At 41.9% G+C, this 17,829-nt stretch overlaps 1 protein-coding gene across 1 annotated transcript; it reads left to right on the forward strand.

Moving 5' to 3' along the window:
- Nucleotides 1-602: 602 nt before the first annotated feature.
- lats2 (large tumor suppressor kinase 2) lies at nucleotides 603-17,303 on the forward strand. Its single transcript, XM_077580404.1, has 9 exons — nucleotides 603-760; nucleotides 3,633-4,240; nucleotides 8,567-8,699; nucleotides 8,820-10,381; nucleotides 11,738-11,965; nucleotides 12,146-12,500; nucleotides 13,027-13,209; nucleotides 13,287-13,393; nucleotides 13,956-17,303. Exons 2-9 carry the CDS (start codon nucleotides 3,878-3,880, stop codon nucleotides 14,469-14,471), a joined length of 3,447 nt encoding a protein of 1,148 aa, XP_077436530.1. The 5' UTR covers nucleotides 603-760; nucleotides 3,633-3,877; the 3' UTR covers nucleotides 14,472-17,303.
- The last annotated feature ends 526 nt before the right edge of the window (nucleotides 17,304-17,829 follow it).

The following is a 17,829-nucleotide window of genomic DNA, read 5'->3' on the forward strand; positions in this document are numbered from 1 at the left end:
GCAACAAAACCAAAATGATGGCACGTCTATGCTTATATTTTTATGATTGCGTAAAAAAATACTAATTACAAAATAAGAAATTTGCTGAAAATTTTTGATTAAAAAAAGTGTTTTGTGCGTGACGTGAGATCCGTATTTTTTAATAAAGGAAATAGTGCGATGTTTTTTTCTGTATTGTAATTATACATTGCCGGGTTGCACCCATAATATTCTAACCCAACAACAGTTAACCATTGGACCCCCAGTCCCCCACTATTCGCAGGCATCTCCAAAAAACGCTGATAAACCTCCAATATTTAAGAGAAACAAAATAAAAACTTAATGAAAAGAAAGAAAAGAAAATACCAAACCGCGAGTATGCAGGGTCCATAAAAATTCAACCGCAGCGACAGAAAAGAGTAAAATGTTAGTTCATCAGATGTCTCACTCTGTACGCTAATGTATACGCTCGAATCACTTTCATTTCCGTTTGTGCACAGGTATTTTAGTGGAGCATCACAACATGCGCAGACGATCTTTGCATTGTCCCACTGTGACGCGCGTCGGTGTAGTCACGTGACCTGTGGAATGTTAACAATGCAGCGAGTGTCCAACTTTTTTTTTTTTACTTGACTTTCAGCCTGTTGAAGAAAATGGAGGCTGCTACCATCACTTCTTCTCCTTCTTCTCTCTTTCGTCTCTTCTGAGACCGACCAAGAGTTCCCAAAGCCCAGCGAGAACCACTGTAACGCAGATTTAATCGCTCCTTTTCCATCACATGGTAGGTGGACTGTACTTTTTGGGGAGGGGGAAGGAAGGGGGTGCTGGTGTTGCCAGTGGTGGTCTTCTCTACGACAAACGTTACAAAATGGCGATTCCGCATCACTTTGTGGAAAGTTTGTGCTGTTAATTCCGATTTTAAGAGGCAAACCGAGCGACCTGAAAGTGAAGCGAACTTGGGTTTCAACATTTTTCCACCGTCCTGCGTGAAGGGGACGGGGGTGGGGGGATGCTAGTTAGCAACTTAGCTCACCCTGTTGTTTTTAGCTTCTCCACGCAAAATGGTCACTGTGAACTTGTAATCATTTCATGGTGTTGTTTCTAAATTGGGGTTGTTGGTGGGGCTAAAATCCTGGTTTGTGTCTAGAATGTTGATGCATTAAATTAAATGAAAAGTAGTTGTGGGTGCTTTTAGGGGTGTACTGTGTTTGTCACTGACACTCACTGTACGTTTCCCTTTTTGGATTTAGAAAGGTGCAAAAAGCACCCAATGGTCCTTGCAACTCATCTTCTTACAGTCGATTATTGTTTTAATGTGATTTGCTTGTCTTGTACTGTATCCATATTTCTAAGGATAAACTGTCAGGCTGTTTGGGAGTGTCCCCCAAAGTTCAGTTTTTGAACTCTTTGAACAATTCACCTTTTTCACCCTGGAGCACTGAAAAGCAATGATATGTTAAAGTATCGTAGTTTGGAGGGTACACAGTGTTTTCACTCTCGCTTTTGAACCCTTGGGTTAAAGGGATACTTGACTCATTTAGCCTTTTTCAGCAGTAAAAAGTTAATATTTTGTCTATAATTAATTTGATAACTTGATTATTTATCATGATCAATTACCACCTTTAAAAACACATTTTGCCACTTGCTGTCGACTGAAAATGACATTACAGATACTCAGGAAATATACTTTAAGCCACCAACATTAGCATATTGTTTCTAATACATTTGTGCAGAGTCTATAGTTGAGGGCTTGGTATGTATTGCGGACTATTTAAGATCAGCGTGTCAATATTTCGAGCGGCAATGTCCAGCTGCTCATCATTCCTATTTCCAGACCAGCCACGTTTTGGGGGGTTTATTTCAGGGTGGGCGAAGAATAGATGATGTTCCACAGAGGCGAAGAAGACCCAGGACTTGTAACGACCCGGTACTCTGGCTCATTGAAGACTCTACATAGCTGTGAATGCGATTGGCTGTCAAAATATAAATGTCTGATGACCAGTCCAGTTTGTTTGTACCCCCACCTGTTGATAGATTTTCATTTAGCATGCCCATCACCCTGGATACAGTAAAGGCTAGAAAATTGTGGGAAAATATCTTGGATTTTAACTCATTTTTTCAACATAAAAAAAGATTCTATATTGATCTATATTTTTTCTTCAATACATTTATAATGGCTGTTAATAATAGTCTGATTTTCCCTATTTGTGGTCTGTTCTTGTCCCTATCCTCCGTAAAAAAAGGTGTGTGCGCCGAGGGGGGGGGTCTACTGCATTTACATTTTTTTCATAAATTCCTGTTAATTCCCATTAAACGTTATCAACTTTGAAAATGAGGCACATCACACAACATAATATCCCACAAAACGGTGCCCGGGAGCCCTACGGCGACCCGAAACCATGCCTTTTGTCTGCCCACCCGCCCTGATGCTTAGTAGTTCAAGGGCCTCTTGTGTGTTACGATTGCCCCTCCCTAGCCCTCGGCTGGCTGCGATCACCTCTGGCTGACCCCCCGTGTTACAGAAATATTAGCACCAGACTTTCGTCCCCAGCTCTTATTACCACTTTCACGCATTCCATCTTTATGTCAGCGAGTATTTTTATTTAGTTTTTTTTATGTACAGTGGCACTTTGACTTTCAAGTGCCCCCCGACTTCTGAGTTTTTTTCAGGTATAAGATGTCAACTTTGTCAGTATTTTCCATATGGAATATTGATTTGATATACGGAATATAAGGAAAATTGAAAGACTTTAAGTCAAACTGTAAATGAACAATTAGGGCTGCACGATATTGGAAAACCATTTGTCGTTTTTGAATATTGCGATATCGATATTGCGGTATTCAACATGTACCCAAAGAAATAATATTTTAATTATCTAATATAAGAGTGACATTTATTTCATGTAATTACCCTAGATAATGTTTAACTAATGGTTGGTGATACATATTTAAGTTGTCGTCTGACTGGTCAAATTACGATAAAAACATACAATTCCATATGAAACTTATTGCATGCCTTTGCGCTATGCATATTGCATGGGCCAATATTGCAAAATTTATATTTTTTCAATATATTACCCAGCCCTATTAACAATCTTAATTGAAGAAGATTTTTCACATTAATTAATGATTTGTTCACCTTTCATTTAACCTAAGACTAACCTATAAAACCAAAACATGTTTTTTACGTATTGTTTTTTGTAATACTGGTTATTGTAGATCACAGATTTATTACTTGTGTGAAAAATTACATGGTAAGAGGACCTTCAAAAAAATAATTGCATATTAAATTCCAGTTGAAATGTTCAGGGGGAAAAAAATTGCAATTTGAATATTTTTCAAAATCATTCAGCCCTATGCTGAACTGCGGTATTTCATTTCACCGTTGCATGTCTGGCGTGTCGCACCCTCCGCGGTTGGTTGTCGGGTATTCACTGATGACCGCGCTGCACGAGTATGCAGTGAAAGGCTTACGGACTCCACTGGAGTAGGAGTCACCAAAGGCAGACACTCTGCATTCCGTGGGCACTTGCCATTCCATCTTTTGCCGTCTTTATTAAGCTGGATTGTGGTCCCACGTCTGTTTTTTTGCTGTCTTTGTGTGGCAAACCGGACCGGCCGCTAACTCCTTACCGTCCTCCTTCCTTCCGCAGGAGCAGATTGGCAGAATCATGATTTGGCTCAGCGGCACCAATGCGAGCGGCTGCATTTCCTGGAATAAGCTGGAACCCGAGCCTTGAAAGCCACACCATGGAGCGCCTGTAGAACCCCCGCCGCTACCCCGAGTCCTCAGACAAACAAACAAGCGAGACCAATCTCAGATCTACTACAGGATAGTCTTTATTATCTAATTAGGTCAGACACCAAGAGCTGTAACTGTGCTGCCTGACCCACGGCCATGAGGCCCAAGACATTCCCGGCGGCGCCCTACGTGGGCAACACCCGCCAGAGGCTCCAGGAGATCAAGGAGGGCCTGAAGCAGCCGGCCAAGCTGGTGAGCCAGGCCCTGCACGGGGGCAGCCAGCGGGCCGAGAGCGCCGGCCGCCCCGCCGACTGCAAGGGCGGCAAGGATGCGGCCGGACGGCAGCAGCCCGTGCGACCGCCGCAGAAGTTCAACAATTACCAGAGCGCCCTGCGCGAGATCCGCAAGTCACTCATGCCCTTCGCCAACGAGTCGGGACCCTCGTCGGGGTCTGGGCACCCCGCCGGCGAGGTCAACCGGCAGATGCTGCAGGAGCTCGTCAATGCCGGATGTGACCAGGTGAGACGACCACTAATGTCTTTACTTTGTAACAGACTTCCATTTTTTTCTCCTCTCCGAGTGAGTGTTAGCGTTCAACGGCTGAGTTAGCTTGATGTTAACGTTAGCCTAATGTGAGTTCAAGATTTTGTTTTGTTATTATAGTTGCCAATTTTGGGATAACTGCCTGCTTGGGTTAGTGCATCGTTTAGGTTAGGATTACATCAGCATTTGGTTCAAGTTAACGGCTTGTAGAGTTGAAGTTAGGATAGCATCAACATTAGGGTCAGGGATAGTTTAACTTGTAAATTGTTCAGCTAACTGCTAGTTTAGGATAATGAATTGGACAGCCCCTTTATTCTCATGATTATACAATGGTGGCCATTTCCTGGCCCTCTGCATGCTGCTGTCGCCATTGTCAAAGCAGGAAGTCGACATTCAATGGCAGCAGGGCGGATCAGTTCCTTGTCGTCGCCACCAGTAATGAACCGGCCTCCTCACACATCCCCATGACCCCCTACTGTTTAAAAAAAAAAAATAGTACTCCATTTTATTTCGTCAAATGGTTCACAAAATCCAAATCATTTGTCTCCAGATGAGTGTGAGGTTGAGTCTTTTTTTTTGTGTGTTTTTGTATGTGTCCTGTGTGTGTGATTGGTAAGTTTTGCATCTCTGTGTTGTGTTTGTTTTTGTGTTGCATGTGTGTGTTGGGTGAGTTTTGTGTTGATGCGCGTGCTGTTTTGTTGTGTGTGTTTGCTTGTGTATGGATAAGTGTACCGCATTTGTTTTGCCTGTGTATGTTTTGTGAATATTGTGCTATGAGTGTTGTGTCCTGTGTTTTGTGTGTGTGTGTGTGTGTATGGTTTATATATGCATGTTTTATATGACATCTACATTGTGTGTGTATTAAGTGTTAAATGAGTGTATTGTGTGTGCGTGTGCGCGTGTAGTTTTTGTAATTGGTGTGTATTAAGCGTGTATATCGCGATAAAGTGCACATCTTATCGGCTCTCCTCGTCTTCTCCTCGCCGGACTTCTTCAGCTGCAAATTAGCCAGCAATGTGGCTGGTTGCATAACCTTCGAGGAGGAAATGTTTTAGAGGGGGAGAGAGGGGGGAGGACGGTGGGAGCGGTATGCCACGCATTGACAGCACATGAAAAACTCTGTGCCTATGTACGCTATGTGTGTAATGAAAGGGTATAGAACTGTAAAAAAAAAAAAAAAAAAAGTGTATTAGAACATTTACTATATGTAGCTTAATTAAAGTGTGTGTGTGTGTAGCTGTGTGTGTATTATATGTAGCTCTACAGTATTGTGTGCTTATATACTGCGTGTATTTAACTATAGTGTATTTGTGTTTATTAGTCTGTATGGTACTACAGTCTCAATCTATTTGTTGTGTGTGTGTGTGTGTGTGTGTGTATACTGTATATATTTGTAAGTAGGATGTGTATGTGTTTTTTCCTGCATATGGAATCCACGTCGGTGGCGCTTATGCAACAGACGCAGGATGTGACTTGTTGGCGTGTGTGTTTATTGTTTACGTGTTAAAATGTTGCTTAGAACTTTGTACTTATAATCTATAATATAATTATAGTATGATGGTGCCAGCTTGACCCCTGGAACAGATGACTTACATGACCATTACTGCCGTTAGGAGGAAAAAATTGTGAAGTCAGCGTGTTGGGGGCCTTGATGGGGGTGTGCCCGAGTGACATTCGCATTGAGATTAGGCAGATCGCAAATATGTGGAATTTCTGCTTCCTGTTCGGCAGAAGGTGGGGAACATCTGTTGCCACGGCAACACAATAGCAATAGTTATCATAATTTTATTTTCCACTCCTATGCCACCCTACTTTTCATTGATTCAGTCAAAAATAATAATAAGTCCTACGTTGTGCGTTTTGTTTTCTCATTTCTCCAAAAAAAAAAAAAAGTATTTTCGAACAGCTCGTGGCCTTCGTCCTTGCCTCATTTCCTATTACACACTTCATACACCAAGGGATAAAAGTGTGCATGTGTTGTTTATGACAACAGTCAATACAAACACTCTGCTGGCGGTCACATCAGCTGATCTCCATCTAGTGTGTTGCCATGGCAATGATGTTTTCAAAACAGTACACCATATCTAAAAGGGAGTCACTCAAATTTGTTGACTATCAGAAATTATAGGCTGTCTTTTTTGACCAACATTGAGTGTGTATGTGTGTGCGTGCTTTTTATAATACGAGTATCTCACTTCTGTGTCCAATTGTGAAATTCCTTGGAAGTTTCGAGCAGCTGACCGAGTAGCCAAAGGAATGATTGCTTTTGTTTCATAGAACTCCTCAAAAACACAAATTTTTCTTTCGTCCTGCTCGCCAGGACTTGTGAGATTCTTGTCAGATTCTTATCAAATTCTTGTTAAAAGTGTCCCGACAGCTGACAAAGTTAACATTTCTAACATTTTTCCCATGGCTGACTAAATACCGTGACGCTTCTGTTGGAGTCAGACACCCATTGTGGGATAGGGGAGCAAAATTCCAGGAAACTTTAAAGTTCAGAAGTCTTCATGGGAATCAATGGCAATGCATCAATTTTCTATCCTGCGTATCCTCATTTACGATCATTGTTGTCAATGCGCAACTGTCCAATAGAAAATTTAAAGCATTTATGTTGTGTTTAGAGATTAGAGAATTTTGCCTCTTGGAATTGATCTTAAAACGAATTAAATGAATGGAGGTTCTGGCAAATATTTTGCAAAAAAAAAGAAATCAGGCATCAGACTCGAATATTTTGGGTGGTGTGTAGTTTTAATATCAGGAAACTCCCGTTAGTGCAGAAGTGCAGCGTTGGCCGCCCCACAGGAATCTTTTGGGTGGCCCCACCCCCCTTGGATTTATCAGATCTGGAATGTGCTTAAAAAAAATTAGCAAAAAACATTTAGGCCGCGTTATCGCAATGTCATCCAGGAATGATGATTATGAAAGTCATATCCAAGCGTAAATCCTAAAACCGAGGCTGAGAATAATCCGTTATAATGGAATGTTTTTCCCGTCCGGTGATGGACCTCGCCCCACAGTGTTGCACAGCTGTGACGACCGTTGCACATGTGCCATAACAACACTTATCGCCAATGATTATCACATGTCAGTCGGACAATTTCCCTCCTATATTTTGCTTTTTGAATTTTTCCTGAGACAGACCATGGATGAGCGCTTGTCTTTTTCAGCCATGACCTACATTAAAAGGGAAGAAAAATGACTCCCAAACCGCAAATTACGCGTCCCGTCTTGAGCCGTTTGACCCACTTGTGCTGTTTGTGTGTTTCCTGGACCATCTGTTGCTGATACATGCTGATTTGAGGATTTCTCAGATGGATACAGGAATGTTTTTATCTGTTCCCCAAACAACCCAGACAGAACCTTCCGTGCTCTGGAACGTGTATAGAACTGTAACAGTGATGTCAACATGTTACAAGTGTGTTCTTTCCTATTTATGGAAGTAAAGTACATTGCAGTTACAGTATATGTAAATATGGTACATTAGATGTACAGTATTGTCATTGCATATGATGTAAATATGACATGAGATAAAGGCAGACCATTAAATCTGATGGTAATATGGTACATTAGAGATGTCAGATTACATAAATAGGTTACATTAGAAATAACTTGCAGCTTTAAGGTATTACCATTAAATGTCATGCAGTATTTTTGGGGTTGCCAATCATTGATGGTGTAGCAGAACACTCAGCTGATCTTTGTGCAGGCAGGTTGAATTCAGGTCCCATTCAGTGACGATGTGAATGGATGCCTTTCTCCATATGTGCCCTGTGATTGATGGTAGTAGGCAGAGGCGTAGTTTGCCATTAGGCAAGTCACGCAATTGTTTTGGGCCCCTTAGTCAGCAGGGGTCCCCAGAGGGCCAACAGATTTGTCACAAACCGCATATCCTTCACATTAGCAGTGCAGCAATGACAATTGACAGAGTCTGGTGGTTTTTTTCCCTTTAAAAAAACAACAACCATGTATACATAGTAAGGATGATTATTTTTTATTTTTTGTAAATGATCATGAATAGTAGTAAAACTTTATTTAAAAAAAACAACCATATTGTAAAGCGTTCTTTTTCCCCCAAAACGACGATTTATATATACGACTATTTATATATATATATATACTAAGGTGTTTAAAAAAGAAAAGGTATATAGTAAGGCGTCTTTTTTATATAACCTTATACATGGTTGGGGCCCCTTAGTCAGCAGGGGGCTTGCAAAAAATAATCAGCCTTACATGGTTGGTCGTTTAAGGCATTTTTAAAAAAATGACAATGTATCTATCATAAGGCATCTTTTTTTTTCACAGGAAATGGCCATCCGGGCGCTGAAGCAAACGGGAAGCAGAAACATTGAAGCGGCTCTGGAATACATTAGTAAGATGGGCTACCTGGACCCTCGCAACGAGCTCATTGTGCGCGTTATCAAGCAGACTTCACCAGGTACGCACTTGTGACGTTTGGTGTTCTACATCTTAATTGACCCCATTGCTAACATTGTAAATAGCATTCAAAGTGGAAAATATACATTTCTGAATGTTAAATTGCTTGTTGTCATCTTAGGAAAAGCTGGCATGCCCCCCTCAATGGACCACCGTCCCCCACTGGAAGCCTCAGGTGATGCTTCTGGTGCCATGCCCCCTTACCACCCCATGTATGAGGGTGTGGCCGGATATGGTCCTGAAGGCGAGATGCCCAGACCCTACATGAGCGCTCCCCCCGTCATGAACTACATGATGCCACCCTCTGGAGCAGCACAGGGTCCCCCCATGGGCAACCCAATGGGTCGACCACCCAGCATGGGTAACTACCCACCAGTAATGGCCCCTCAAACGGTTAGCCCGGCCAACACAATGTACGCCCCAGGGGCCCAGCAGAAAGGCTATCCTGGTAGCATGGAGCAGCACGGGCCCATGATGAGCTACAATGTCTCTGGTCAACCTCTGCCACCTGGGGCCCAGGTGCCCGGCCCCCACTATGACTATGGCCACCCCAGGCCTCACTTAATGGAGCCCGCAGGCTACGGAGTCAAGAGAACTGCCTCCTTTCAGAATAAGATGGCACCACCCCCCATGGCGCCCCCGGACAACTATGTCAACATGCAAGCTAAAGCGCCCATGGGCCAGAACGTGCCAGTAGGAGGTGCGGGGGGTTATCCCGCTAATCTGTACCTGGCCCCTCACTCGCACCCACGTCAGGCGAGCCCCACCTCACATCAGGTCCACATGATGTCCCGTTCCCCAGGCGGTGTGCCACCTATGAGCGCGGACTTTCCCGATCTTCCTCAGGGCTTGATGACGCCATCAAGGGCGAGCCTCAACCTTGACTTGTATGATCACCACTGGGCAGGGCCCCCAGGTCCCGAAGGGGCCCCTCAAGCCAGACAACCCCAACCTCAAGGGGCATTCAGGGGTGAAGTCCGGGTGCCCAGCAGGGCCAATTCTTTCAACAGCCGCTCCGCCGTGTCCAATGGGGTTCGACCTCCCATGAGCGCGCCACAGGATCCTTCCCTGGGTCCTCCCAACACCATCACAGCCGTGACATCTCCACCCATCCAACAGCCTGTCAAGAGCATTAGAGTGATGAGACCGGAACCCAAGACAGCAGTGGGACCGTGCCACCCCAGCTGGATGGCGGCCCAAGCCCAGGAAACGACAGAACCACTGGCCTACATGCCAGAAGAAACCTACTCCCTGGAGCCCCCCCAGGAACCCCGCTGTCCACCGCCACCTTACCCCAAGAATCTCATCATGTCACCTGGCGAGACCGGGACCCTGGAGGGCGTGGGGGCTGTAGGTGGGGCTCCGGATCTCGGTAGTCCCGCTTCTAGAAGCACACACAGCGGCAGCGGTGGTAGCGGAACCACGGATGATGGATCCCAGCAGACTAAGGAGAAGACTAAAGGCGGCAAGGCTGAAAAAACGCTCAAAGACAAAAAGCAGATTCAGACTTCACCAGTTCCGGTGAGGAAAAACGGCCGTGATGAGGAGAAGCGAGAATCCCGCATCAAGACCTACTCACCCTTCGCCTTCAAGTTCTACATGGAACAGCACATCGAGAACGTCATGAAGACCTACCAGCAGAAGCTCAACCGCAGGCTGCAGCTGGAACAGGAAATGTCCAAGGTAAGGGAACCATTTTAGGGCCAGGTAGTTCAAGATAAAAGATAATACTGTACCAGTGAGCCTTGCGCTTGTTTATATTCAACGAGCTGGTTCCAACTTGGGGTAATTAAAGACAATGAAAACTCAAAAAGTCAGTTACTGCACTTTTTCTAGCCTATTCCATATGTTTGTTTTAGTTACAGCTTAATTATAAGAGTCTGAACGTTTTCTTTTGAAAATCAAGTGTATCCATTGTATGCATTTGTACACATTAAGATGTTTGTCTTAGTCACATATATAGGTAGTAGAAAAAGTAAGCAAGCAAGCCCTCAACTAGGAAAAGTGAGTGAAAAAAATCTTTGGAGAGCTTTTTTCTAAAAGGTTGAAGTGATCAAATGAGGAGAGAGAAGAACGGAGTATAACTTCTGATGCATCCTCTATAGGGTGTAAGTCTGGAGATGGATTTGGCCCATGGTCTAAACCCTTCCAGTTCTATTTTTTTTCAACCTGACTTAAAGTACTTAAATTGATTTAATAATCGTCAAACTTGCCTTATTGTAAGGGTTACTGTAAACAGTATCATCTGGACCTGTGTGTATCAGCATTATATAATATCTAGCCCCAGGCGGTTTCTGGCGTTCTCACACGATTATATAAAATATTTAAGTTTAGGAATGGCTGGAGGCTGACCATGTGTGAGTTCAAGAAAGAGGAGCTTTAACAGTATTAAAGCGTCATATAATTGCTTCAAGCTTTTGCATCACACATAGTAAACATTTTGAACATCCATATCTACCGGGGACATTTTTGACAAGATGAACATTGTGATGGTTTTGTCGCTTAAAGCGGGATTTATTACCAACAGTCCATAGCAATGTACTTATCAGATAATCCACAGCCTGAAATCTGGAGAATTCTCCCCTGGGGAGTTTGTTTTAGACAACGAGATCTTTATCTCCATGGTGAGCATACCATGAATTTGGCCTCTACCCTTTTAAACTCCTCCTAAGGCATTTTTTTTAAGGTCAGACAGAGTGCTGTCATGATACCAAATATCTGACTTCAATAACAACAAAGTGTCTTGATAAGACAATATTTAACTCCAAATTATTTACAGTACAGTATAATATTCGCATTAGTTCCATTGAGTGTTGCGTAGTAATGGAGGATATCAAAGAAATTTATTATGCACTGCAAGTTGCTCTGAGTCCTTAATAAAACAAAAGCAACTGTGTACTGCTTAATATAGTTTAGTATTTTGTATATTTATGCATTGAACATTATCGTAAGAAATAGTTTTGACTTGACTTCCCCTTGAAGTATCACCATGAGTCAACTTCTGGGCATTTTTTGACACTTCCTGTTCCCATTGCCCAGGCCGGCCTGTCCGAGGTGGAGCAGGGCCAGATGAGGAAGATGCTCAACCAGAAGGAGTCCAACTACAACCGATTGCGACGTGCCAAGATGGACAAGTCCATGTTTGTCAAAATCAAGACCCTGGGCATAGGCGCCTTTGGCGAGGTGTGCTTGACGCGCAAAGTGGACACGTATGCCTTGTATGCCATGAAGACTCTGCGCAAGAAGGACGTCCTCAACAGGAACCAGGTGACATCTCATACTTTTCACCCATTGTTAAATGTTAAATCTTTTGTCTTGTGGTATCAAAACGTGATGATGACAACTGTTTAAATATAAGTAATTTTAATTGAGCTAAGACATTTATTGGTAGAGTTTTTGTGAATAGTATATTTCTGGTTGTTCTTATGCGAATGGACGTTGACACAGGTGGCCCACGTGAAGGCCGAGCGCGACATCTTAGCGGAAGCGGACAACGAGTGGGTGGTGCGCCTCTACTACTCTTTCCAGGACCGCGAGAGCCTGTACTTCGTCATGGACTACATCCCCGGTGGCGACATGATGAGCCTGCTGATCCGCATGGGCGTCTTCCCCGAGCCGCTGGCATGCTTCTACGTGGCTGAACTGACGCTCGCCATCGAGAGTGTCCACAAGATGGGCTTCATCCACCGCGACATCAAGCCCGACAACATCCTCATCGACCTGGACGGACACATCAAGCTGACGGACTTTGGCCTGTGCACGGGCTTCCGCTGGACCCACAACTCTAAGTACTACCAAAAAGGTAAGGTTCTCGGAAATGTCCATCGTCAATGCTGTTTTTTAAAGTAAAAGCAGATGTTTGCAAATGTCTTATTTTGATTAAACGCAAAGATAATCAGTCTACTTTTATTGGGGACTACTAAATAGGAGCATATTTTGAGTTGAGAGACTGAAATCAGATGATTTGGACAATTTTAAATGAAACAATGGCTTTAAATGATGTTTATCTGTTTTCAAAGTAGTAATAATTTATAGTAAATGTAATAATTTGGCCATCGATTAATTGTTGCACCTCTATTATGGTTTAGCAATTAGTTATTTTAATCCATTGATTAATTGAGTAATGATCAAATGTATTTTGCATTATTAAATTAAAAAAATGCAAGTGAGGTGCAACCATGCAGGTTTTATTGTTGTCTACTTGGGGGTCCCCATCTTTACATCCCTATAATTTCTGTGACTTTTGAGAGTGTGTGCCTATAAAAGGTGGGCCCTAGCCTGAAAGCGATATTTGTGGTTAATTATCCGCCCTCGCCCCATTCCGCCAGGGAGCCATGTTAGACAGGACAGCATGGAGCCTAGCGACTTCTGGGACGACGTGTCCAACTGCCGCTGTGGCGACCGTCTGATGACGCTGGAACAGCGAGCCAATCGGCAACACCAGCGCTGCCTTGCTCACTCGTTGGTGGGCACGCCCAACTACATTGCTCCAGAGGTGCTGCTGCGCAAAGGTGGGACCACCACAACACATCTTGTGCGGTGATAACAACTGAGGTGCTGATTGATGGGTTCTTGTGTGTGTCTTCAGGTTACACCCAGTTGTGTGACTGGTGGAGCGTCGGAGTGATCTTGTTTGAGATGCTGGTGGGGCAGCCGCCCTTCCTGGCACCCACTCCCACAGAGACTCAGATTAAGGTGAGTATAAGGAAGGTGGTAGCTCAGACAGTTCTGGTCCTACGTATATCCCAAATTGTACAAAAGTCACAACACGGTGTTGTCTATCACTAGCATACAAAAACATCGTTAAGTCACTCATACACGCATCAAATAATTTGGATTTGGTTTCATAATGTATTTACCCCGATTGTTGGCACTGGCCAATGGGACATGGGATACAAATTAGTAACGGCTATATTTACCTATGTAAATGTTCATGAATATGTTCTGTCCCATTTTAGAAAATAAACAAACAAATGAATGAATGAAATAGCCATTTTCCCAGGAGACCGGGGAGGAAATGTAGGATAATGTTGTAGACACATCCATCATTCAATGAAGTGAATGCCATTGTTCTAAAAATGAATTGACTGATTTGACCCTGACCGTCATCCAAGCAAATCACCAAGGAAATATAACTGATTGAACACATGCAAAAGGAAGGAAATATTGAATGGCTCAACATGTGATAATCAGTCTTAATACATCCCACACCATGAGATAATCAGTCTTTATGATCACCCATGACATATATGTCCAGGTAATCAACTGGGAGAGTACGCTACAAGTGCCCGCCCAAGTCAAGCTGAGCCCGGAAGCCGTGGACATCATTGGGCGCCTCTGCTGCTCGGCCCAGGACCGCCTGGGTGCCAACGGCGCCGGAGAGATCAAAGCGCACCCCTTCTTCAGCAAGGTGGACTTCTCCAGCAACCTCCGCCAGCAGCCCGCCCCCTACCGACCCAAGATCGCCCATCCCATGGACACGTCCAACTTCGACCCGGTGGAGGAGGAGGGCGTCCCCGGGGCCTGGAGCGACAGCGGGGACAGCACCCGGGCCCTGGACGCCCTGTGTTCGCCCCATGGCAAGCACCCGGAGCACGCCTTCTACGAGTTCACCTTCCGCAGGTTCTTCGATGACAACGGCTGCCCCTTTCGCTACCCCAAGCCTTTGGAGGACAGCGAGGGGACGCCCAGCCCCGAGGAAGAGGACGAGGATGAAGATGACAACGACGATGACGAGGACGTGGTGGAAGGATGCGAGCCGGTCTACGTTTAAATTGTCACTGACGGACTGACGCCCTTCCTTGCACGGGACCAAGAAGCAAGCATTTTGCCGGTTGTCGATTCTGGTAAGAATGTCAAAAAGTCACAAGTGCCTTTATTCCATTCCTTCCTTCCTTTTGTCTTAAACGACTGAAACACTCCAAAGTGACTTTTGCAAGGTGTTTTTGTTTTGTTACACTGAAATACCACATGTGAAGAGGGAGTTGGGCAAGTTCAACAGGTGGGTTGCAGGACTGAACCAAAGTGACTCAAAAAGGGGCTGACAGATTTACGCAGAAGTTAACCAGTGGAAGTTTAAGCCAGGAATATTCAAAGCCGGACACTTCTGTGAGAAGTTTAGATATGTTTGGAATACACTATACGTATTCCCCACAGGCTATCTGAAAGACGAGCGATTCCCAAACTGTTAGGGGTGTGCCAGCCCTTGATAGGCAGTGTTACAGTATATATTGTTAATAGGGGGGGGGGAGATCTTTTTTTTCTTAAAAAAAACAAAAACAAAAAACATCTGACATTACTGCATTGTAATTTTCTGACTTTTTTCTGCATTGAAATTTCACAGAAAATTTCCAGCTTGAAAGATTGGAATTTTATTTAAAAAAATAAAAATAAAAAAACTGTATTTTTGTAATTTTCAGGCTTTTTTCCCCCTCTCATTTTCATCTTATAAAGAGTAAATCAACTTAATTACAGGGAGAAGGAAAAAATGCAGCCAAACACATGCGTATGACTAAAGTGCAATACAATATGTGTCCCTTAAACACTTAATATCCATTTGAAAGTATTGAAAAGTGCCATGTACAAACATTGCTTTATCTAAGATGTATACACTTACAGTGTGTGTGTGTGTGTGTGTTTTTCACTTACAAAATGCTGCTTATTAGTGTTATGTATCTGTTATAATTATTACCTGTTAAATTGTTGCTAAAAAGTGATGATGATGAATGTGGAAAGTAGATGGCCGAGCCTTCCCCGTCCTACGTCGGGGCGGGTCCCTGAACGCAGCACGGCCAAGCTCTCGGAGAGGCCACGTGGTGGATTTACGGCATGTTTGGAAAAGGATGAAATATTTTGTAAACATTTTTTTTTCTTACGTTTTTTTTGTTTGTTTTTCAAATACACAAGGTTTGTTTTGGGGTTTTCTGAGTTTATCCACAACATCACAAGGTTTGAGTGTGATAGCTCAAAATCATCAAGGAGTATAAAAGTCATGTTACCAAGAAGAAGAAAAAAGGAGAATCGTTTGTCAGTCAAAATATGACACAAATTAAGTTGTAATTTCGAAAGTTAAGTCTAAATATTACATGAATACTTGTGTCATTTTAAAACCAGAAAAAAGGCTTTAATGTAATTTAAATTAAGTCTTAATATTACAGGAAAAAAATTTTACAGTAACATATTGTTTTCTTTTTTTAAAGCTTAATAAATAAGTAGCAATATTAAGTAAGACAAGTCATATGAGGGGAAAACTAATTGTATCAAATAGTTATCGTTAAAAAAAAAAAAAGAAGCAAATACAAAAATAGTCAACCCCACCCCAAAAAATCAGTAGAATAAAGATTTATCTTACCTGCTTTAAAACTCCTAGTTTAATGAGAATAAGGTCATAAATTTGAATGAATCTTGAAAAATATCCTGATGTAGGTAATCACAATTCGTGCATGGAAGGGCTACTAACTTAACTGTCGCAGCAGTATGACTTAATACCTGAAACATTACAACTCTATTTTCTAAACTTTTCAAACCTTTTCTCATAACTTAACATATTTTTCGTAATTCTACACATTTTTCTTAATACTCCATCTTAGACAGTTTAATAAATATTGCAACGTAATGGTTAAGTGCTGCAGCTTTATCTTAGTTTTAATATTTTAATAATGAATTTTGACAATCTGCAGAAGTAATTGAACTTGTCAGTATTTCAACTAATCCCTCATTATAACTGGCAGGATGATTTGTGTGTATTTTTTTATTTTATTTTTTGTAACATGCATGCTTGGACAATGACTTTAAATTGCCTGCCTGAATATCAAAATTGCCAAAGTCATTTTTAACTCACCCTTACCAAATTATAAAAAATAATAAATATAGTTGCTAAAAAAAACAAAAAAAAACTTTGTCCTTGTCTTCCGAGAACTTTCAAATTTGGCATAGGCAATTAATTGTGCTATTAGATAAACAAAATGTGCCTCATATGTGTTGCAAAATAGACAATCCAGACACCTTTTTTTTCTCCCCCTTGCGGGGTTGCCTGCCTCTTTCTTGTGGCCTTTCTTTTTTCTTGTTGCTGCACTTGGTCTTTTGTGTTCTTATCTGACTGTTAGAGGGGCAGAAAACAATATAACACACATTTTCCATTTTTGCAGTCCCAAAAATATTTAGGGGTACAATGTTTATGACATACTGGCCCTTTAAAAGGACAACACAAAGCTTTATAAGTAACCAGGTGTGACTTTTTTTTTTTTTTTTAGGGTTACAAAGTGATGACTGACAATCGTTGACTGATTTTTTTATTTTATTTTATTGTATGTATTTGTACCCTCAAGGAGTGCGTGTAATGTATATTAATCGTGAATTTATATTTATACAGATATACATATTTTTTGTATGTACTTTTCCCATTTCCCTACTTCACCTTCTTTTCTTTCCCACCGTGCTAATGTCCAAAATTCTACACAGTATTATTATTATTATTATTGTTATATTACTATCAAAGTGACCTTTTTTTTGTTTTCTACATTCATGTATAAATGGAGACTGTTAATGCCGCTGTCTGTTTTGTGTGTGTCAAATGTTATGTATAAATTAAATTAACCCACTTGGACTCCTGACTGCTTCTTTGTATGCACACACTCATCAATACATCCTATATTTCATATTAAAATAATATAATAAAGTCAGGATTCTTGTTTCCACTGCGCATGTAAAAACAATCAGATTTTTCTTTATATTCTAGGAGAATTCGTTTTTTTAAATTTATTTTCACAATGGTGTAGTTTATACAAGCAATGACTTAATTGGTGTAGCATAAAATCATTTGTATAATAAAAATCAAAGTGTATATATGTATTTGACAGGTTTTTTCCCCAATCATTGGTGTTTTGGGATAATAAATAAAGATAGTGGTTGCTTTATATAGTTTTTTTATATAACAGTTTTTGTTTTGAGAGAGGTTTTCAAATAGGATGGTTCTCAACAACAGCTCAGCTTTAGAAAAAGACTTACTGGTTTAGTTGGTATTTGGGGATTTTGTTCATAATTGTGTAGGACACTTGTTATATTTAGTGGTTTGGACTTTTCAATAATAGCTTGTATTAGCTGCTGATGTTTTCTCTCAGTTCTTTTTTTGT

This window comes from Vanacampus margaritifer, chromosome 11 (assembly GCF_051991255.1).
Source record: "Vanacampus margaritifer isolate UIUO_Vmar chromosome 11, RoL_Vmar_1.0, whole genome shotgun sequence".
Taxonomy (NCBI): domain Eukaryota; kingdom Metazoa; phylum Chordata; class Actinopteri; order Syngnathiformes; family Syngnathidae; genus Vanacampus; species Vanacampus margaritifer.